We start from the raw sequence: 24410 nt of genomic DNA, 5'->3' as shown, positions 1-24410 counted from the left end.
AAAAAGCTGGATGAATGCCCGACGTTGAGCTCAGTTTCTATTATAAAAATAAATTTGTTTATAAACTCACAATTCGATTCCATTTTCTTTTACCGTGATGACAATTGAATGTAAATATTATTTTTCTTCATGAACCTGGAGGCTAATCAAAATGTATAATGTGCTAGTAATTTCCGGACAGTGGAAGAAATAGGCGTTTGTGCTATGTGAGTATTTAATTCAAACTTACTTGGTTTTGAGAAATGAACAAGTTCTTCTTTTTTTTTTTTTTTTCCCCCCCTCAGAAAACAGGAAAAAAATACCAACCTGGAATAGTTATTTAACTGTTAGATTCAAGTGTGTTTTGAGCTAAAAAAGTTTTTGCTTATGCTTTTCTCTGGGCTGCCTTCTCACCTTGTTAAGGTTAATTTTCTTTCTTTGTTTCTTTTTTCTTTCCCCTGTCTACTCATATCTATATTGCAATAACAGACGCAGAGAAATCTCTTTGCTGACTGTGCCTCCTATGTCTGTGTTTTAGGTAGAAGCTGTTCTTGGGTTCTGGTTCCATTAAGGAGCTTAATTATTTATTACATTTCTTCCTGAATACAGGCACACTGTGACACTAGATTTAGCCCGGCTCATATTATTATACCTGCTCTGCTGAGGTCACAAAAGTATAATGTTGTTCTTTTCAGGTTCTGTATAAACAAAAACATGATGCTGAGAAAGGAACTTCAGATTATGCACATATGAAGGAACCTCCAGATATTAAACATGCCATGGAAGTCAATAAGTACCAGAGTGAGGTAAGTACTTGTCCACCTGAAATGAGCTTGCTTGTTCTGGGTAGATATATCTATTACAGCTAAATGAAATGAATTTGACATGGAATATTTTTTTATTTCATCAGTTTGTATATTTTACAGTATTTGCTTTAAAGTAATTTGGGGCATGCTGTGTGTATAAAATATGCTAGAAGTAATGGTATGCGACTTTTATTCTAAACTGCAGTGGAAAGCAGTTATTTTTTTTTTAGTAGTAGTTGTTATTAAGTGCTATCATTTTGAAAGAAAATTACTTGTACTTTAAAAGTGTATAAGTTTCTTGTTTACATGAACACTAGCAAGATTTCAGTGTCTTACATTGTCAATACTTGGATAGCTCTTCAAGAGTTCTGTATAGGGGAGAGAAGGTTATTTCTTCTCTCTTGCACACTTTTATGCACATGGATTACTTTGTTCCTATCTCATGGATACGTATCAAAGGAGTTTGAAGGAACAATTTGTGACTTTATAGAATTGTAGTCATAGAGTTCAGTTTGATGCCTGCCAGTAATTTTTACTGTTGACCAAATTATTTGTTCTTGTGGTTTTACTTAGATAATTTACAACTAATTTAGATTATTTAGCAATATTTTTCAATTTGGTTGCCTTTTTGTTTTAAAGCTGATTCTTAACTTCTTTACATTGTTTAGGTTTGTACAATATAAAAGCCCAATAATAGTATTTTCATTTTTTATTAATATCAAGTCAGGTTTGATTTCATGGTTAAGCTAGCTTGTACTAGCTCAGTGTACTATTGCTGGGGGCAGAAATGCTACCAAGATTAGTGCTGTGAATGATACAAACACAACTTTGAAGAAAACTGCGTGTTAGTTTTAGGTTTTGAAAAAGCTTACTTAAGAGAAAAGTAAATTTTAGAAGATTTGCTAAAATTGTGAGGTAAGGGGTACACAAAACCAGGAAGAACAGCTGACATGTAAATACCTTTGAAGTTATTATCCATTTCCATTCTTAGGTAACCAAATCAAGCCAGGGTAGGTATGTGGTTTTTTTTATAACTCTTGTTTCTCAGATGAAAGGGATATTTATTTGCTGCTACTAATGTAGAAAATGAAACTTGGATGTTCCTTTTGAATTATCTTACATTTGCCTTATCTTCCCTACTGACAGTGTAACAAACATTCTTAGGTTATGTAGGCTGAAAACTAAATGTCAATGTTAGATGTATGTCTGTGTGTGCAGAATCTTGACAGCTGGCTGCTGATTAAAAGGCTACTGGATAACTTCAGGGAAGCATTATGTTTGAAGAATAACTTTTTCTTCTGCTGGGAAATACCTGCATTGGAACTCCCAGCAGTAATTTGCAACCTGCCTTGATTACAGAATTCCCTCTTCCTGTCAAACTCCGTCTGTCTCTGCTTTTGGAAGTGTCAGAATGTCAGATTGACGGAAGGTAGGAGCTGGGAACATGAACTTCCCTTCCCATAACCAAGAGGTTTTTTTTTTACCTAGTAGTAGGAATGATGGTGGACTAGTAGGGAAGGAAATAATCTTGGGAAGAGAGATAGGAATCTCTCTCAGAGAAGGTGGTGGGATCAGGAGGAACATGAGATGAGTTTTTGTATCAAATTCATCATGGTTTGAGGATTAGTATTCTAGTACAAAACCCATTCCCCTTCTACATCTGTATATCACCTGCTAACAGAATTAAGGAGGGCAGGGTACAGCAGATGTGAGAGTAAATGAAATTCAGTTGTTTCATCTTCTTTAACCCTTAAAAAAAAAAAAAAAAGAAAAGGAAATGAAGGGAAACAGAGGAGAGAAGGATGTTCTGATGAATGAGAATTTTTAACAGCATGTTAAAAACAATGAAAATTGTGAAGGAAATTATTTTCAGCCTGAGCCAACTTCAAAAAAATTGAATAAACCTTTGGTATCCAACATAAAACTCTTAGTTAGAAAGATGAAACAGATTCACCTGTTTAAGAACAGATTCTTTCTGGTTGCTCCTGGGGAGCTGCAGTGCAATGAGGATGTATCTTTATTACACATAAAGGAGGAGGTTACATAAGTCCAGTTTGTTCAGTAGACTTACACAGCTCCTGTGGGTAATTGCTTGGGCACCATGGTGAATAGCTGCATACTTCTTGTTTTGCAAGTACAGTTTTATTTTAGGGCCACATGGGTTTTCATGTTTGAGACAGTGTGGAATAGTGAGCATCCCAAATGTGGAGCACTTGTCTTTCTGAACTGTGTGAGGATATTTGTAGAATCACAGCTTTGCAAATGCAGGGGAAAAGGAGGGAAACTACTGAGGGAATAGAAGGACAAAGCTCTTTTATCCACCACTCAGTAAAGTATACCTGTGGGAGTGGAATGCATGTTTACCTACAATATTCTGCCAACCCAATTCAACCTTTATATGCAGGGTTTGCATCTAATAGGATTAGGATGTGTTTAAGACTATTTACTCAGCCTTAAAATAAGGCTGACATTTATACTCAACTCTCTGAAATGTACAATTTCCTTTAAAAATTATGACTGTATTCAACTTACAATACATTTGTGCTGACATTTTGAAACTGTCATGTGCTGTAGGCCTTCACAGCATGTTGAATATCACTAACATGCTCTGTAAGCATGGGTGGAAGTTGTGTAATAGCAAAATACTGTAAAAATCCCCTGAACAATGAAATCATGTGTAAGAAAAACATTTTTCTCTTCTTCATACTTGGACTGAAGTAAATTGCTCTCAAAAGAACAAAAGTGACTTTTTGAATGATGGGAATTTACTTGAAAAATAATTTAAATACTTCATAATGCTTAAATGAAAGCATGTTTATCCAAACTAGTGTACTTTTCTCCATAAATTCAGTTTGTTTTTTGTGAAGTGAATGGTAATTATGTGACTTGAGCACACAGAAAGGCATTAGGAGAAAAATGAAGTAGAGACTATCAGCCTACTTACATCTGTGCTGAGCTTTATGTCATTTAGCTCATCTAAATGTTTCCAAGCTTGGGACCACAATTAGGTGGTGGCCCTTAGAAAACTAGCAGGTCACAAAATAGTGGTTCACTTTATGTGTAGTTGAGAGTCATGTGGATTGAAGAAAGTAACTGAACAGTGAAATGACATGGCAGTTAAGTGTCTAAAGCAAAGAAAACACTTGATGTGTTGTGCCTGGATAGAAACTGGACATAACATTTGATGAAGATAGTCAAAGCTGTGGATCGCAGTTTTGTATCTTCCATGACCTGGTCCAGCATTATGAATAGCAAAATAATCTTAAGTATTTGTACAGCAATTTATACATTCTACTTGATAAAATTACTGATTCTCCTCACAACATTACATTCTATGAAATAAGGAAGTGGTATTCTGATTTTACAAATAAGAAAACTGCTATAGACTCATCTGTGGACATTTAAAATGGAGGTTGGGAGCCCTGCTACCTTTTCTTTTATGCTTACGTACAAAACAGTGCTGCTTTTTAAATGTTAGTTGACATTTGTGCAAACTTTTCATGTCAAATGGACTGCAAAGAGCATACATATACATCAGTAGTGGGAATGCATAATGTTTCACTGACTATGTAAATTTGAGTATTTAAGAAGGCAATATTCTCTTAGGAGTAAGATTTTTTTTTTTTTCCATGTGAAGGGTATTGTGCAATCACAATCCACACGCACAAAAAATTTACATTCTTTCTGATAAGACCAAATCAGCAGATCTTAAACTTGATCTACTTAAACACCATCAATAACATACCAAAACACTGATGTTTGTTTTGATGCAGATCATGTTAAAGTCAGGTTTCTCCTGGCTCTCTGTTCAACATCTGCATTAGAAAAATCACCTTTCACAGACTAACTTTCTGCTGACAGTGGTTGTCAACAGTAGGTCCCCCTGGACCACTTCCAACTAGTGCTGAAAATGATGTGTTTACTCGTGATGTAATTGGGGCCAATCAATTTTCAAGCCCATTACTGGAAAGGATGGCTGCATCAATCTGTAGTGGGCCAGAAATGTGTTTGTCTCTTCTACATGAGCTGGGAAACAGTTTTCAACACCATTTCAGTGGGGATCAGAAGAGCTGTTGCCAATGATGATTGTCACTAGCTAGTTATTTCCATAGTGTTGATGGACCCCAAAGTGCAGATGAGAGAAGAGGGGGCAGAGACCTAGCTGACAGGCCATTAGTTAGTGGACTTGCAGCTCTTAGAAAATACTAAGCAGGGATGAATGATAAGAGACAAATTCTCTTGCAGATGGGTGTTCCCAGCTCCTTGCTGACTGCTGTGTGTGCATCTCAGGATGCCTGCTTGTGTGTATTTTAACTATTTGTTACCCATAGCTTGGAAGAGTTTTGCAACTGGAATAGAGGGGGAAGACAAAAGATTGCAGAGGTGTCTCAGTCCTTTAAACCTAGGTATGCTTCAGTCACCATGTAGCAGAAGTTTCCGTTTGTTGATTGACAGACTGAGATGTTTAGTGGTGGTGTTAGAAATCTGTTTACTTTGCAGCATTGTAGTGCATTCTCCTGTGCTGACAGTGTAATGAAAGGTGAAGCATCTTCATGAAACTTGGCTGGAGTAAATAGACCAGCATGCTTATCCTCAGTGGACCTTATCCCTTTTCATAAGAGCTGGAGGTTTGGCCCTCTTAAAATTAGTCTGCTAATTGTGAGCAAGCCCTGAATATTTTCTATACTTGGCAAAACCTAGTGGCAATTCAGAATATGTAATCACATTTGGGATTAAAGAGACAAAATGGCATTTATGCAGATTATCTTTATTTTAAAACTTTTTCAACAATGTAGTGACATTTATACAATTATTTCAATAGAAATTAGAAAACCAGTTTAAATTTAGTTGTTATTTGTGATTTCCTATTTGCAACTTCAAAACTAGTGATTGTACAATTTGCCTTTTTTTTTTTTTTCATTTTTTGTTGCTGCTTCTTTTTCACTTGAATTTCATACTGGTCTGATGTAACTCTCCATTTAGGTTTTTCACTGCTGCTCTTAAATTGTCAGTATCTGTTACTTTTTCCTATGAAAAGGCCAGTGTGAGCAGAAGTTTTGTAGACCTGTGGTGTTCATAAAAAGGAGCAATTCTTGAGCTTTTGGTGATTTTTTTTGGTAGAGCCTGAGCAACCCTTTGAAGTGCAGATTGAGTAAAGGCATCATGTAATACCTTTACATGATGGAATGTAGAGATTCCAGTCAGAGTTTGAGCCTCTTTGAAAGGGACTCAGGAGAAAATATGTCCTCTTCAACAAGTCAGGAGGAAAGGTGTCCCCTTCCCTGTGTGTTTCTGGTGTTTCCTTTCTTCCGTTGCTTGACGAGGCTTTGTTTTCTCTTCTCCCCTCTCACAGGCTTCTTTCAGTGACCATGGGTGACCATGGGTGCACACACCAAGATGGTTGCTTTTCCCTGCCTACATCTGTTTCCCTGCTCTCTCGGAATAGCTCTGGTGTTACTGTTCTAACATAGCACTATTTAAAAAAAAAAAAAAAAAGAACAAAATCACTAGATGGAACGGAATAGCAGCTGTGTAATAGAGGCCAGTGCACCGTCCCAATGGGAAAGGGTCAGCATCCAGGGATTGAGGTTATTCAGGAAATGGGAAACATATTTTTTCTTTCTTTGGCCTACCTCTGACAAACTACTGTTCTGCTGCATAACGTTTTTATTCTCACCAGAGTATGACAAGCTGCAGAATGGAGCAAATATATATTGCAGACATTTGTAAAATGCTAGATGACTTTCCCTCAGACATAAGTAATAGGTATACTGGTTTAGGTGCAGGAAGAATAATAATTCACTCAGGGAAAGCTATAGCAATTGGCCTTGCATCTAATATAATTGGAAATGGTGAAATATAAAGGACTGTCACTGTCTTATTCCCTCCTCCCCCCTCTCCCCCTGAAATTAACCACAATCCATTATTTCATGTACTATATGATCATGTCATTTGGGAGCAATAAGTGACCACATTTCCTCAACTTTATCACCACTATTCTTGATTCTCTGTTCTTAAATTCACTCCATTCCTAATTTCTATTTTGAGCACATATGCTGGCCTTTAATTTGCAATTTACATGGATGATAGGGTGCTATTCAGAAACCTGTTTCTGCTGCCTTTGTGGTTTTCACCTCACCTCATGTGGTCATTAGGATGAACAGCATATAATTAACTAAATTCATGTAAAGCCCTGAATTGCAAATGCTTGTCTGTACATTTAGTTTTTTTTAAAAAATAGAGGAAATCTAAACCTAACCAAAAGAAAACTTCCAGTGTTTTAAATAAGCTATAAGAACCAAGTTTCTGTTTTCTTGGTAGGTGTCACTTTGGGCTGTATTCATCCAACTTATTTACTTTATCAGTGATTACACTTGTGTGTCACTTATTGTAGGTTAAAAATTATAAGATCTGTTGGTGGGCAAGCAGCCAACAGTGAAGCCTGTTTAGCTTGTCTACATAACTGAAGCCACATGGATGCAAAATTACTTCCCTGTTGCCTGTAAAATATTTGCCAAAAAGCTAAGATACTCTATTTTCTTTTTAAAAGAACATTTCTACAAATTTTATTTGTTGCCCTGTGCTGCAGTTTGAGTTCGTTGCCTTGTAACCAGAGCAAAACTTTACATTGGAGATAAGAGCTAGGTGTGGAGATTAGTGAAGCTTCAAGCTGAGGACTTTTTGATGGCAAAGTACTATCTTGAGAGGTTGATTAACTTTGTTAAACAACAGAAGAAAACCTAAAAGGTTATCCAGTAAAGCAGGAATTATTCTGATAGTTTCTATTTCCTGTAGGCTTTATGTTCCCTGACTTTTTCCTGAAACGTCAATTATTCAGACACTTGAATACCAGAGACAATTTTCTTAATCGTTCAGAATAATTCAGTCAGACAGCTCTTGGAAATTGGCTTAGATTGGCACATGTACTACAGCAAGGGAGAGGAAAAAGTCTACAGACCCTGAAGAGGGAGAAGGAGGATAATTTGGGGTTTTGGAGCTCTGTAGCGTCCCTGAGGTCTGTGGTATTCCTGTGATTGCTTTGCTAAATGGAGAATGTTTGGACTTTCCTACCTGTGGTTTAGCCTTCTGGTCAAAGTTTTCTGAGTCTATTCATTATAGTAAGGGCTTTTGCACAAACAGAAAGATTCAGTCTTGTACTCCACATGTTGTTCTTGTTCCCATGATTGTGTAAAGGAGCAGATAAGTGGAGTTGCGGGGAATGTGGGATGCTGAGGTGGAGTTCTGTCATTGAATTACCAGCTACACGGCTGCCTATTACTGAGAGAGACGTTCACTGTGGTAGAATTACAGTTTTTGTTCAGTGTAGCTGCAGTCTGCTAGGCTCATAGGAGGGTTAGTTTATACTAAAATGGGTAGAGCATAGGAAAAAATGCTGTGCTTTTAGAAGGTCCTCTGAAATTTAATGATAAAACATAATATTTGGTCTTTTCAGTGTGTTCATTTTCCACTATGCTTCTAAGCAAAACCACTTTTCATTTTAATATTGTATTTTATGCTTCTGAATTTCTTCCTTATCCTGTTAACCTGTGTGTGGGTCTTTGCAAAGTAATCCCTGTCAAGCAGGATTGTGTTGGAATAAATTTGGCAGAATTCTGTTTAAATGTCTGAGGTGATAGATCATTCAAAGATTATAAATGTCAAAGTTTTTTTGGTTTATTTTAAATAAAACTGTTATTTATTTCACAGGTATCCTATAAGAAGGATGTGCAAGATACTCATAGGTACACTGAAGTGCTGAACAGGCCGGACATAAAGATAGCAACTGAGATAACAAAAATAATAAGTGACGTATGTTCCTCTGTTACTCTATTTGTATGTTTTAGGCATGTTATTTTATTTATTCTTAATTTGAGACAGATTGTTTAGAATGCTGCTGAAATTATCAGAGGTCATGAGCAGAAAATCTGCAATCTCAAATCTGATACGGTGGTTTGATTTAAAAAAAAACCAAACACACACACACACAAAACCCCCAAATAAACAAACAAACAAACAACAAAAAAACCCCAAACAAACAAAAAAACTCAACAACAACAAAAACCCAAAACCAAAATCCAGCAACAAAAAGACCCCAGACTTGCCTGGCATGTTATGAAGTTATGAGTTTCTTCTATTTTGATGATAACAGTATGACCTTTGCAACTATTGGCCATTGATCTAAAGATAACATTTAAGCTTACTAACGTTGGTTTTGTTTTAACTTTATTTATGATAACCATTCTCAAAATAGGCCATATGCTTATGTCCTATACTGCACTTCAGAGGACATACTGAGCCTTTTCCCGCCTCAGCACAAGAGAAGCTTGCATCCCAGGACTCTCCTTCCTCCTCCCATCTCAGCTGGCAGTGACAGGGACTTGCAGTTCCCTGCTGTCCTGAGAGCTGTGCAAACAGTTTCTTGCCTGAGAGCTCTCCTTCACGAACTCCCCTCTCAAATTCTTTGCTCTCCCACTGCGACATCTGCTAATGGATAGGTCAAGGAGCAGTTTGAGGAGCAGCAATGTGTGATGCAGTTTAATATTTTATTATAGACAAGACAAACTATATATATATTTTAAAAGCCCTGAGCCAAGCTTTTAAGTAACTGTTAATAGTTTAATGTGAGCCTGGCTAGACACCTATGGAGAGAGTTTTAAGAGACCTGAGATTTACCTTTAAAATATTCAGGATTTTCTGAAAACCAAGAACTTCTACCAAGTTCTATGTTCAACACTCAAATTTACTAATTGCTGTTCAAGCCCCCTTTGACTTAAGAGTAGTCTTGGGACTTGAGTTCCCCGCAGTCTGTTGTCAAGACATGTTCTTGTTGCTTCAGAGTGGCTGAGTAATGCAAGAAGCCTATTTTAGGCAATAGGTAATTTAATCTATGATCTTGCAAAGCATCTCATTGATTCATCTGTTCTGTTTTCTAATGCATTGTGGAAAAAAATTGCAGCAATTTGCATGAGAGGCAGCTCAGCTGGAAGGATCATGTAACATCAGCCTTGTGGGACTAATTCCGCTCTGTTACACCAGTGCAACCTCACTGACATCCAGCAAGATTGCAGTGGTAAAACAAGAATGGAATTTGACCTTATATTTCAAAAAAGCTGCCTCTCAGCCTAGCTTCAAAACTGTTTTCACTGCTACAAATAATCTTGTGTAAACTGAGGACCCCATGGTAAGAAATGCTGAGCCACTGTAACTCATTCTGCCTTGACTGGCAGAACCATATTTCTCAGGTTTAAGCTGTACATTTGGTTAAAGCTAAATTTTGCAAATGCTGTGCATTCAGTTTTACAATAAACAAATAAATATTATGTTGTCAAGGAGCTGAAGCCTGAGAAGGGCTTTTTTTTTAAAGCTGATTAGAACAGTGGTGTCAATGCAGATCATGAAATGGGACTTCTACTAGCTTAAATGCTTCAATGCTTACATGTTTCTTGATAAAACAATAATAAACAATTTAATACAGATTGATACTCATTTCCTTTAAGGCTGAGTACAAGAAGGGAAGGGGAGAGATGAATAAGGAGCCTGCTGTACTTGGAAGACCAGATTTTGAACATGCAAAAGGAGTTTCAAAACTGTTAAGCCAAGTAAGATTTTCTGTCATTTTACAATAATTTCATTCAGACATCTCATTTCTAGTAATGCAAGAAAATATTTAGATTTTTAGATGATTATCTCAATTTGCATGAAGATTAAATTTGCAAACTTCTCATATAGTATTGCAATGACTAGTATATTTAAGATTCTTAGGAAAGAGAATATACATTTTTATGAAACAAATGCAATGAACTTTGTCTGTTACAACTCGTCTCTTGTGGAGATGGTATATATTTATACAGATTACTTAGGATTTCTAAATGATTAACTAATTTAGAGGGAAATTTTACTACTCATTCAGTTTGAGTGGAACCTAACTCTGATTCATCCTGGTGAAGTAACTGAGGTCTTTTGTGTAACTGCTTGCTAATGTGAGTGATGGGATCTGAATTTGGCCTGACATGTACACCACCTGCCTTTCCTCCCCCTGACACAGAACCTTTTATGTACTGCTTTCTGTTATATATTAACCTAAAAAAAATAAAATAAAAAAAAGAGGGACTATTTTAGTCCATAACTAGAAAGAAAGCTGTAAATACCCTATTCCCTATTTTACTCTTATGAATCTTGTAAGATCTACGCCTAAGACTCTGCTACAGATCAGCCTGATATCGTGAGAAGGGATTTTTGACTGCTGACCTGTACTTTCCCCTTTTTTTCTGGAGTGGTTCTTTAACAGTGCCTTGCATAATCCTTACTAGTAATCCTGTCAGGCTACACTTAGAGCTTTTGTAAACCCAGGAACAAATTCTGCCCTTGTGTAGGAGGAGGATAAAACCCTTTGATTGGAGAAGGCCATGTCAGGCTTCCCAGAACTAGAAAAAAAAGCCAAGTGTAGTGGTAGTGTATACACTACAACAGTCTGAAAATCAGTGTTGTGTCACAAATACTTGTGATTTGGCTAGATAGTAAATGTCTTCCCCAGAACTAGGATAGAAAGACAATAATGAGACATAAAGAGCAAGCTGCAAAACAGTACAGTGTCTGTTTGCAGGAGGTTGACTACCTTTTACCGTCACCAAACGTCGTCCTTAGATATCTATCTGCAGCATGATTTCCTGTTTCACACTAGACCATTATTAACTTTGAAGCATTAACAGTGCACAAAGGGAGAAAGAAGAAAACACATGCTTTTTTATTGCTTTGTTAATGATATGTCCAGAATCTAAATTAGTTTGTATTTTCCAAATTTCTTTCTTCCATTTTGTAATGGATCATGTGCTTATTCCTTTGCTGATGGACAATTCTGCTAAGAGATTCTTTTGTGTTTAGCATTGTACAGGCTTGGAAGTCAACCTGGGTTTTCTAGGAAGAGCCAGTACAATGCTGCTTAGCCCTGAGTGTCACTTACAAGAAAGGAAGTTGTCTGTTATTTAGCAAAAACCTTTACTGTTTTTTAAAAGGGTTCATATCTAAATTTAGTGCATGGTATCCTTTATTTCCACTCAGTGGCTGCCTACACACTCCTTTCCTTGCAGCGTATTTCAGAATCTCATGTTCTTGCAGCTGCCTGTTGTCCCAAATGGGACCAAAGCAGATCTCTTTCCATAGCCCTCTCCATCTCACTAAGCCTGGTAGCCTTGAGGTTGTGGCAAACAATCACAACAATCAAAAAATAGCAGCTGGATCATGGGGTCCTGCAGGCTGCAGCTGAGCCAGCTGCATCGTAGGCTTCATCAGCACACTTTTTAGCTCATTTTTAGTAGATGTGCTTTTCCTCTTGGACAATGCATGCTGCATCTGCAAAATCTTTATAATAAAAGTCTCTTCACTGCCAGGGACTAAGATGGCAGCAGTTGTAGTTGAGATCTGTCTGCAGAAGAGAGCATTTAGTGTGCAATTTTAACTTCTTTAGAGTCTAAATAGTGCAGAAGGTGTGGCAGAAAGAGACGAGCAGTTGACAAAATGTAACTTGCTTACATTTTATTTGTAAAGAAGATTCTTACTAAACCTTGGTGGTTCAAATTATGCAGCCACTGGGACTGGGTCCAAGTTTTGGGAACCTTCCTTCTCTTGTCCTCTTCTCAGTCTACACTGTTGTGGCTGCTTGTGGTGTGTGTGTGGTGGCCCACATACTTTTCAAAACGGAGGCAGGGCTTCAGCCTGACACTCATCTGCCTGCCCTCTGCTTTGCAGCAGCATGGAGGCTGTAAATACCAGGCTGCTTTCAGCAGTGGGGAGTTGCACTCAGCAATTCCCCACCTCCTCTGAAGCAAGGGCAGTGACCATGAGTTATCTAATGTTTTTATACATTATTTGAATCATTGTAACACTCAGACACCACGGTCATAAATCAAGAGCACAGAAAAATGAAGATGACCCCTGTGTCCAAAGAGCAGGGTGGTGGGGCAGGGTGAGGAATGCACCTGTGCTGTGGGAGAGGAAGAGCCTTAAACGTGGGTCAGTCGTGTCAGTCCTCTTTGTGTAAGGATCCTGAAGCAAGCTTGTAACAACGGCAAGATTTAAAAAATAGTAAAGTTAACAGTCACTGTCTCCAGACTTTCTGGCTTTCAGGGTTTCCATTTGTTTCTCAGCAAATGGGAGCATTATAAACTTTTTGTACTGAAAGTTGATAATCTCCCTTAATAGCATGAGTCTATAAGCTGCGACATGCAGAGAAATATTAGTTATTTGACCCTCACAGTAAATTTGCAAAGTTGACAATTCTGATGGATGTAATGGGAAGAGAAGATGATAACATGTTTTAATGTGGTGCATATGGGTAGGTAATTTAGGGAGTATAGAGAACAGGAGCAAGAAGAGGTCATGCAGTGTGGGTGTAATGAAGGGAGAAAGCAATCAAAGCAAGCAGGAAGGCAAACAAAGTGAAGAAAATAGTGTTAATGTTTGACTGGCACTCAAGGCTCTAAAAAATCAGTGTACCCTCTCTCTTCCCTCTTTCTTTCTTCCTTTCTTTAGCTTTTTTTTTCTTTTTTTTCCCCCTTAATTTAACAAAACTTTTGACAACAGCAGTAGCAAAATAATAGCTCCCAGAACTAGTATATTTACCCACAGCATGCAGTAACCCCTTTCTGTTGATTTTAAATCAAATTTAAAACAGAAACTGTGTTAGCCCTTGTGAAAACATGAGGTTTTCAATTTGCTGAATGTACTTTGTATAATTTGGGTTGGTTTTAGTATTTTTTTAAAAAACAAGCTCTTGTTTACATCTTCTTTATGCATTCTAATGCATTTAATGAGATTTTTCAAAGAGCTGCTGATATGAAGTATTCCCCCTATGATGTTCAATAATTGGTTTTATGATGAATAATTTTGGATATTCATATTTTATGCTGGATCTGGTGCTTATTGTTTCAGGGATAAAATTCTTAGAGTTAGAATGTTTTTCAAAATGTACCTTCTTCAAGATTAACAGCACAAAGACTGTAAGATTTTCTAAGTCTTTCTTTGCTTTAAACTCTTCTAGTGCTTTTAGCAATCAATATCTTAATTTAGCTCTTTGTTTATGTTGCATTTCCTTCAATATCTGTGTGCTCTGCCTGTTTTTTTTTTTTTTTTTTAATATGTTTTCCTATGGTCATGAGGAAATGCTTTAGCTGCAAGTGTCTGCTTCATCCTGGGATCCCAGTGGTTGAATGATTCAATTTTTGTCGTTTCTTTATAAATCTGAGCAGTGGGTGATGTCATCCACTTCTGAAACTGAACGCTCCATGTGTGAACAGCTTTGAACTACAGATTTGATTTAGGAATGTTGCTGCAGAGCTTCAAAAGACACGGCTCTGTCCAGCTGCAATTCTGACTTTTATAGGTTTTGTGCAAGGGCTATCAGAAGTTTGTTTATCCAGGCCTTATTTAATTCCAGTTTGTTTTTTCAGGGATGTTGTTGTGTTAAAAGCCTGCAAAGTCTGCTCTTTCTTCAGCAACAATTAGAGAGCAGCCTCTATGCATTTCATTTAAATTAACCCCCACTACATACTCTTAAAAAACATAAACAATCTTAAGACTTTAATTAAGATGGTAAATAATTACCCATACCAAGCTATAAACCCTTATTGAAGTAAAGCTTTTGGTTAATGATGAAATTTGTGCATAAGCTTCCACTAACAACTGTCATTTCTACTCCCACTTTTTGTTTGCTCTTCTACCAAGTTTATAGCATTGCTAAGGCCTCCCCCCTTCAGATGTTTTAGAAATCGCTGATGAAGTATATGTCTTCCTTGTTTTTAATCAGAACCCTTTCTCTCAGGGATATTTTCCTCCTTGAAACTGCATTCATAAGTTTCTCCTATTCAAAAGAAGAACACCCATGTGCATTACTTCACAGTGACTCATACGTGGGCTTGCTCTTCTCCCTCTCCCACCCCATGCTTTCTTTCAAAAGGGATAAAGAAACAGGCAAATACCGATACAAGAGAAAGAGAATGCGTGCGTAGCTTTCACTGAGACGAATCCCCTGTGACAAGTCAGAGTTAAATTACTGCTGGAAGGGCTCTTGAGATACTGCCAGGGTCATCTGATATTATTGTGTGCCTCCGTTCTGCCCGCGAGCGACATGTGCGGTGGTGTTGAGGAGCAGAGCGGCCAGGCGAGGCAGCAAGCCCTAGAGGTACCGGGACATCCCTCACGGCAACAGCAACCTTGACAGTTGGATTGGCAGGTGGTCTCCTTAAATTTGGGACCCTCCTGCACACTGGCATCAGGACATACAGCCCTGTAAAGACTGGGTTCACTGGCTCCTCCTCTTTCTTTTCGTAGCAGTGATGTGAAGTGACACTAACGAGGATTTATTACTGGAATCTCTAAATTGAAATGTGTTTCTAAACCAGTCTTTTAAAAAATGGCATGAAATAGCTGCAGCTGGAAGATGGCAAACTAGTTGTGAGAAGAGGTCCCTTTGGTACTGACGCTTTCACACTTAACAAGAATACTAAGGACCACATTGTGCATTTGTTTTGCATGCATGGTTTGTGGCCATTTGTTGGCTGGGCAGAAGAAGACAGAATGCAATAGCTGGATATTTAAACTCTTGTGCATGATGTTGTTAGGATGTAAGCTGGTGCCAAAGAATGCTTACAAGGAGTAAGACAGTTGTACTCACCATGCTGACTTGATCCCTGGTTTCAGAGGCTTTTTGAATTCCAGCACTGCCTGTTTTGTTGTTTTTTTGTTTTCTTTTTTTAGACGATAAGTTTTGGAAACACCTTTTAGAGGAGGAAAGCCCTCTGCTTTATTCCTTTGCTGCTCATACAGAATATGGATTTGCCTTTGACGAAAGCAGTGTCATTGTATTCAGATACGTAATTTTGTGCTTGATCCAAAGCCAAGGCAAATATCAAACAATACGAACCAGATGCATCTGCCAGAAGGCAGTAGACATTCTTCTGTACAGTTAGTTTGACAGATTATGAAGTTCATCATGTATTCAGATAAAGTTTCTCTTTAAAAGTAACAATGTTTTAGAATTTCCTTCCTTTGAAAAAAATATCATAAGTGCAGAAATAATAATGTAGTTCTTGAACATAATATGGTTTGTTTCTGTTTGGGTGGCTTAGTTTTGTTTTCTTGTTATCTTGATTAATGAAATACTGGGTGTCGTGGCTAAACATAATGATGTTGTGTAAGCTAAACCATCTTGGTAGTCTTTTTGAGTCAAGGAAGAACTAAAAAGGAAAAAGAAAATTCTTCCCACAACTAAGCTGAGAAAAAAAAAATTTTTTTGAAGGAGGTTGTTTGAGGTGGTTTAACCACTTTATTAGACATTCATGTGGGAGTAGAGAAAAAAGGAGTGAGGAAAAAGACGTGTATTTATTTAATGCAGAGCGTGGTAAATGATAATGGATGTTGCATAGGCTCAGATATCAGGTGTCCAACTAACATTCATGAGAGCAGCATAGTTCAGACTGAACTTTATTCTCCTCCATTATGCCCAGCTGTTGTAAGGAAGCAAGGCATGTGTGCAGAGTCTCCAGATGTTTCATGATCATGCAGAACAAGGGGGGCAAAGGCGGGAGATTTACTATTTGATTTCAAATTTTCAGATTCTCAGTTCAGTTCTTCAGCATGTTTTATGGAATTTTTGTGACTTATTTACCTTTAATACCATTGCCTCAACATTTATGTATTGCTCATTTCCTTTTACATGTGTTGTTATTCCCTGTTTTTCTTTTGAACAAGAAGAGAATTAAAATGATGGCAGATAGTAATGTAATTATGCTTTCTAACACTGTAATGAGTTGAGCATTGTCCCCAACAAGGGATTGTACTACAGAGAGATTCCTGGGGGTGTTGTGGGAAATTTCTGGCAAAATTAAAAGTAGACCTGGGGGTCTGATGGCAGTCTAGCCACTTGTGGACCACGTCATTTGCACTGTGATGAGGGGAAAGATGGCTGGGTGGGAAGTTCGAGTCTGACTGCCCGCTTTCAAGTAGTTGAAATTTTTACAAGTGATTTATTTTTCAAGTGCTACAGTTTATTCACCTTAGATTTATTTATTTATTTACTTATTTTTTCGTTTCAGACACATTTTTGATCTTAATTATGAATTGAATGATTCCCAGCAAGTAGATTATTATTGCTAGTTGAACGGTTCTGTTTTTTTTCATTATTCAAAGTGAGTCATATGGTTTTGCTTCTGTTTCCTTTTTATAAGTCCTTCAGCACGGATAATCACATATGACAATTTTAATTTTTTTTTTCATTCTAGTAAAATTCAGATATGTAAAAATTACTTTGAAACTAGCACAGGACAGCCACAGGTGTGGCTAAACTGAGCTTCTTTAAACGTCTTCATAGTTTCAAGATTTATGGATAAGGCAGTTGCCTTTATTAAGCTCCTTTGTAGTCTGAATTCTCTGAGCCTTCTTTAAATGCTACATGTTAATATTAAATATGTTTGTTCTGGTGGAAGGTGAAATACAAAGAGCAGTTCAGTAAGGAAATGAAGAGCCACCAGTACAACCCTCTTGACAGTGCTTCCTTCAAACAAGCACAGATTGCATCCACCTTGGCAAGTGATGTGAGTGAATTTGCTTTGTAACATATATGCTTTTACAGCCTGAAAAAAATAACACTTGTTCTCAAACAGAATTTCTTCTTCCATCTTATGACTTACTCTAAGCAGCAGTCTCTGCTATACAGTGTGTCTGTACAGCAGGTACAACGTGTTATCCATTTCTTACTGTGCTTCTGACGAAACTGTTCTCCAAGGGCCTTTCCTGCCCATTTTTATTGAGATTCATCTTGCTTAACTTCGTGTTTCAGAAGATCTGGCTGCTTACTCTGAACTAATTGCCTTGTATTTGAGAGAATACTCTTTGTATTCATGAAGGTAATAAACAGGTCTAGAGGGCAATTCTGACCTGCTGGTAAATGCCTGTCTTTAGAGGAGAAAAGTGCTTGCATCTCTCCAGTGGTTTTAGGAGAATCCTCAGATTTTGATATCTGTCTTTTAGACTTTGTTCTGCTGTTTGATCTTACGGTATTACAAAGTACAGCAGTCACTAGATTCAGCAATGGGTGCCTGCTGCTGGAGCCAAATTGGAGAAAACATCTATGTCAAGTAATAATGCTGTTCGGATGATACATTTAACAGTGTGTCCAATACTAAAAATGTGAGATCTTCTTTGATGCTGTGACCTCAGATAGCCAAAAGACAAGCCTTGATTCTGTAGTCCAGTGTTCCCAAAGTGTGGGGCACCACCCAACGGAAACAGGAGATGCTGGCTCTGGGAAGGGCCCAATAGAATATGTAATTGTTTCCAAGGTCTAAATGTTTAGTAAAAAAATTAATTGAAGTAACTATTTTAAGATATATGCAAATTGAGTATTGACTACTTTTTGTGATCCAAGATATGTAAGGTCACCTTACTTTTCTTCCTCAAAAGATGGGAGTGCAGCTGTCAGAAGTATGGAAATCTTAATATAGGCTGATAGAAACTTATTTTCTGCTAATTCATTAACTGATTATCTTTTGTCTCTATTGCTTAACTTTGCTGAAAGCTGTCTGTATTAAATAAAATATCCAGGAGAACTTACCTTTAGCTGTTGTATATACAGCTTTTTTATTTGGGCAGTGTAATTCCTGAATCAAGAGAAGAAGAACAGGACTCAGCAGTGTTTAAAATGAGTAAACTTGAAGTAGTATGGAAGTTACTCGTGATTAAAGTTTTCAGGGGAACTGGGGGGAAGTGACAAAGAACAATAATAATTCTTTTCTAGTCTGAAAAGTCATTGAAAGTGTGATTTTGTTATAAAATGTCCTTTTTGAGGAAAAGTTTGAGTTAGTTCCCAAATACTTGCTCTTTGGAATGAATCCTTGATTGAGTGTGCCTTTTCCTCCAAACAATAGTAAATCACCACCACCTAGTGGCTGGACGAGATTGTTCAGGCGAGCACTTGCTTTCTGGTTTTGGATGGTCACACTGTACTATTAAACTGTGAATTATTTTGTTAATCTTTATTTTACGTAACTTGAATTCTGTTTTCAGGTGAATTACAAGAAAGATTTGGAAAGCCTACATGATCCAGCCTCTGATCTACCAAACCTGCTATATTTAAACCATGCTTTAAACATCAGCAAAATGCATAGCGATGTAAGTTGCCCTTATAAGGAAGATCAGAAAAATATATGTAGTAAGGAATGTAGTATGTATTGTCACTGAAGAATACATACATTTTTGATACTTGCTTCATTATCTTGTATGTAGTAGACTAGTGTTGCAACTATACTAGTTGGGGGGTGTAGTGAAGAAAATAGGGCTTTTAGAGAAAGATCTGTCAGTTATCAGAAAGACTGATATACTGGGTAAGAATCACACAGACTTCTGGTGCTTGAGCATTTCTTCTAATATGTCTGAAACCTTGTCTGGTTTTGACTTTGTTGATCTAAGATTCTTTCCCTGCAAGTCTTGTTTTGCCTAAGATCTTGCTTATTGCTTTCATCTGCAAGTCTCTTTACAGAAGTGACCATTATGCTACTTTAATATTTGGACTGCTGCCACGAACAGCTTCTTGAGTGCTAGTTTCTCTGCCTAAACCTTATTTCCCTCTTAAATGTCTAGAGGCTTCCTACACTGAATCCAGTAATAGTAATATTACTAGGCACATACTAATAGACACATACTCCAGTCTGCACAAGACATGCCCCTTGATAGGGCTGGTGGTCTGATGTAGGATAGTGATAGGGGCTCAAAACGGGAGCAGAGGTAGGAACCCCCTGGCTTCTCTGCAATGCTGAAGCTTCTCTCATGCTCCAAGAGCACCTATGCTACATACGTGGTGCTTGTAGGCTGTTTGCTGTCTTTAGTAGAAAAAAGAAACCCCTACAAGGTCCACAGAACTGCTGTGGAAAGGTGTGAGTAGGTGCTGGGAAGGAAGGTTAGCAGGAAGTGTGCATTTCACACAGAAAGGGTTAGCCCTAATGACTAGGAGCATTCTGGGTCATCTTCTGAGTCAGTGCCTGCTGATGGAAGCTTATGTCTAAAATAACCAAAATAATCCAGCCTTCCCATCTGTACTTCATTTTTGTGTTGTTCTTTGCTGAATTGAAGCTTGCTTTTTATCTGTCTCACTCTGGAATGTGAAACTGACAGTGACTATCCCCTTTTGGGGGGGTAATAAATGAGTTGATAGCTTTCACTTCTTGTGTTCTTCATGTGCACTGTGATCTAATTCTTGTTTCATTTAGTGTAAGACAAGATTGGCATTCTTTTTGCTGATTAAACGAACACCCTCATAATGAGCTTCATCAGTTCTTCATCTTCTCTCTAATGAGATATAAACCTGGGTTTTCCCTTAAGTTAGCTCACTTCTTGCAAAGTTTATTTCTTCTATTCCCTGGGAAAGGTGGATTCATATTGTCTGTGCCCTATTCTGAGGACTTCGTAAGTACTAAGTCTCTGATTTTTGCATTGTCCAGTTGATGGTGGATATTTTTTCTTGCTGTGAGCAGGAAGAAGAATGCCTTGCCCATCCATAAGGTCTCCACTAGGTATCTTGTCTTCCACAGAAATAAAGTTTTCAAAATCCTCTGATTTGACCTTCCTGTATCATCTCTTTGATTTTAACATGGCTTACTCTCCAGCCTTTCTCCATGCTTTTCCAATATGTTTTTGTGTTCTTCTTGTCCCTCCACAGCTCATACAAAATCTTTACTGAAGTCTGTTTCCACTGTATGAAACAGTCTTCCTAACTGTGCCATCAACTGATTTCTGAAGACTGATCTACTGTCTGGGTTTTTTTTTTCCTCTGAAACACAGAGCTTCTTGCTAGTTGTCCAGTTTTTTTGTTTCCCTCTAGTATTCCTTTCAAGTATACCTTGAAATTTATACTTCACTTTAGCTGGAACCATAGAGATTCCAATGTGTCACATTGAGGCAGATGTAGCTACGTTGTGCAAAAGCAAACCTGGTTGATTGAATTGTTTTGCTGATTGACCTAGAGTGTAGAAGTATGTACAACTTTATGAAACACACATGCTATAATACCAGTACAAAGCTGTTATACAAGTCAGCTTCCATGGGAGTAAATTCCAACAGTTAAGAGGAAGGCTGGATGACATATTTGGACACAAGCAGACCTATTTGTACAGGTCAAACTCATCCTATTTTCATTATTTTGATGAGGAAGAGAGTTCACAAAGTGGAACTTTCCTCTTATACGTTATACATGTAATTCTCTTTGGCATGAACTGTAAAGACATAAAATTTAAAACTTTGATATATATACAACAGCTAGTTTATTGTTTTACACATTTATTGTAGAGACTTTGAGATGCTAATGAACTACAGGGAACAGAAAAAAGGGACTTAGATATGTTTGATTTTATGGAACACGGTGAATAAATACAACTTAAGAGACTGAATCTGGTGCCTGTAGCTTGGTGTAGCAAAACACTACATTTGATTTGCTTAATTTGATTTATTTATTATTAAAAAAATTTTGTTCTATTAGTTGAGGAATGGAGCAAAAGTGTGAAGTCACTATCTGTAGATGGAGATAAGTTTTGTTGCCACTACAGAAGTGATTTTGTTATGTGACATTTGTAATTATTTCCACTAGGAGGCAAACCTAGACCATCATATGTATTCCTTTGCTCTTAAAATGTAAATAATAATCCTATCTTCTAGCAAACATAAACATTTGATTTTTGGGTGAGCAGGACAGGCATTTCTCTAGGAACTTACAAAAGTTTTTTTTAATCATATCCTTTTTTTTTTTTCCATCACAATATTTTAAATTCAAAATTAGCAGTGGAACTCCTAAGTTGGAAGGCTTAAAATACAGTTTCTTTTATGCTTTTCTCCCATAGTTGTTTTTTTTTTTTATTTTATTTTAATTGCAAAAGCTTATGATTTTTTTTTATGGAAACATTTTGGGTATTTTTTGTTTCAGTATGACTGTAAGATATCATTTAAGCAAAGCAAGGACTTCTATCATTTCACCCCAGATACAGCTGAACAAATCCATCACAAAGAAAATGCAGTGCTTCAAAGTCAGGTATACACAATCATGAATAACATCTTTTAAAGAGAAAAATGCAGCATTATAACAGTGTTAAATCAGGCACAAAACTATATGACAGATTACAGTGATGTCTTGTGCATATTCAGTCAGAAGCACCCCATGAGAAGAGAGGAGAGTATTTTTGTAGGACCCAAACCTGGTGCAGAAGCCTGTCAGTGAAAAAGATTCTTAACACTTTTATCAAATTCAGACATCACTAGTTTTGAAGAGACAAATAAATTAAAATTGTATTACTCATTCTGAATATAATATTTTGATTTTTATCTGTTTGCTTTCCTTTATGGCCTGTGTAGAGCATCCCATCATACCCCACACTGATTGGTTGAGATAAGCTGTCCTATTTATTGGTTAAATTTAGGAGGAGTCTTCCATGTTAAAACCTCTAAGGAATATGGCTAAGAGAAGATTTATCTGTCACCATTGCAAGCAATCAGATCTCACATTCCCTCAGCTGTTAGCAGATTTTATTTGCATTTTCCTAGGTCAAGTACAAAGAGAAGTATGAAAAATCTAAAGGCAGATCAATGCTGGAGTTTGTGGAGACACCGATGTATCAAGTTTCAAAGGAGGCTCAAAAGCTGCAAAGTGAGGTTAGTAAAAATGTTTTCTTGAAGTAGTAAAATGTAGATTAACAGAGAAGCTAACTGACATCCTGTACCCAGGATAAGAAAATGGATGAAGGAGATAGTTTTATAAACAGAAGCAGAAGGTTTTATAAACTGAGATTATGGTAGAATTTTTACTGAGTAGTTCTTACTGCTTTTCTGTAGCTCAGTTCATCCTTCAAATTTGTTTTTTTCTCAAAAGGCCAATGGTGCTGAGACTAGATGGAGATTGTATATAGCATCATTTAATTGTGAAGAAGCTCGAGAGCTCATCTAGATCAGAGATTGCTAACTTTTTTACCTTTTCCCTTTAATACCATCTTTAATGAAGGAGTGTTCTCAGGTGGGAGTGAGTGAAGCTGCAAAGCCCAATCCAATGCTGTACCTTAACTGAAACGTGCTCCCGCCTCTTCAGCCTGGGGATCTCAGCAAGGGGGAAGGAATGTTTACAGGCTCCAGAACAGCAGTGACTGTCCTGTCAAGCCATACTTTTCTGACTTTTTATTAAAAACTTCCAGTGGTGGAGGTTTCATGACCTTCCAGATAATCTAGTCCAGTGATTAACCATCCATCCAGAGATAATTTCCCTGTGTCTCCTTTGCTGCAGTTTGTTTCCATTATTTTTGCGCTTTGTTTTGGAAAGGAGATGATTTCTTCTTCTTGGTAGAAACTTTTATTTGATTAAAACTATTACCTTGTGCTGTTTGTCTTCTCTTTTCTCTACCCAGCAAACTGTTTCAAGATAAACATTCTCTTTGGAAATACCATGCATACATATTTTTGTCTAAATTGTCTTGTATAGATAATCCATACAATGAAATGAGTAGTAAATTTTCTAACTAATGTGATGACTAGCTTATGGCATGGCTCATTTCGGGTCTGTTTACAATGTTATGTCTGAAATATAGTTGCAAATGCACATGCGTGTACCATTAATTGTTTTTGCATCAATAGAAAATGTATCGCAAAGATTTTGAAGAAGGGATCAAGGGAAGACCCTCAATGGATTTAGACAAGACTCCGGAGTTCTTGCATATTAAAGAAGTTACTAATCTTCTAAAAGAGGTAGGGGATTTTTTTTTGTTGTGGAATTGTAAATGAGCAATAAGCAGCATCACTACAAGCTACTAAGTGCTGAACAACTTACAGCTAACTTGGTAGTTAACTACAAAAGTGACTTCATGAGTAAAAGTTGCCATATGTCCTTTTATATTCTGAATATTCTCGTAGTAAGAATCAAAACTTTCTGAAGTTAAATGAACGTAAGGAAATGATAAAGCTCAGCACATCAGAACCAGAAAAACGGAGTTAAATGAACAAACCATATGACTCTATAGAAAATGGATTGATGACAGGACATTCTCTCTTGAGGGCCTCCATTTTGCAGTTTGTTCCTCCCCTGGGCTCAAATAGCCCCAACTGGGTGACCTTCCAGGCATGCTGCAAAGGACACCTTTTTGATACGGTTTTGCAGAGGGACATGGAGTTTTCTTTCCAGACAGATAAAGAGTTGGAAAGGAAGGTTTCTGCTAGTATCCAGATGACAACTTTTCAATTTGATTGTTTCAGGTTTGTGATTGTCTGTTGTGGTTATATGGATGCCTCAACCTGTGTGTGGTTACTTTTATTTAACTAAATAATTGATTCAATTTAACTGAAAAAATTATCCGTCATATGTCTTATGGATGAAAAGAAAGACTAAAATTCCATAATATAGCTGTGGTATTACATAACCTGCTTTAAGTAAACTTAGAAGGTGCAAGTTTTCTGTATGCCCACTGTTTCTTTAAGATTTGTCCAATTTTCTTCAGTTCTATGTGGCATTATAACCGAAATAAACGAAATAACGAATAACTTCAATAGCTGAGAATCCTTTCTGTAGTCTTTTTATATTGTTATTCAAAACTGTTTTCAAATTATGTTTTG

The 24410-nt window shown here is 37.2% G+C and overlaps 1 protein-coding gene across 1 annotated transcript in view; it reads left to right on the top strand.

The window, feature by feature from the left end:
• Nucleotides 1–24410, top strand: part of NEBL (nebulette) — a 95350-nt gene that overhangs the window by 14722 nt on the left and 56218 nt on the right. The window contains exons 5-12 of the mRNA XM_008939673.1: nt 675–785; nt 8493–8594; nt 10283–10384; nt 17264–17371; nt 18843–18947; nt 21748–21852; nt 22362–22469; nt 23439–23549. Coding sequence (XP_008937921.1) covers nt 675–785; nt 8493–8594; nt 10283–10384; nt 17264–17371; nt 18843–18947; nt 21748–21852; nt 22362–22469; nt 23439–23549 — 852 coding nt within the window. The remainder of the gene's footprint in view (nt 1–674; nt 786–8492; nt 8595–10282; nt 10385–17263; nt 17372–18842; nt 18948–21747; nt 21853–22361; nt 22470–23438; nt 23550–24410) is intronic.

Source organism: Merops nubicus, unplaced genomic scaffold, assembly GCF_000691845.1.
Source record: "Merops nubicus isolate BGI_N331 unplaced genomic scaffold, ASM69184v1 scaffold5724, whole genome shotgun sequence".
In the NCBI taxonomy this organism is placed as follows: Eukaryota; Metazoa; Chordata; class Aves; order Coraciiformes; family Meropidae; genus Merops; species Merops nubicus.
This window is presented reverse-complemented; position numbering and strand designations above follow the sequence as displayed.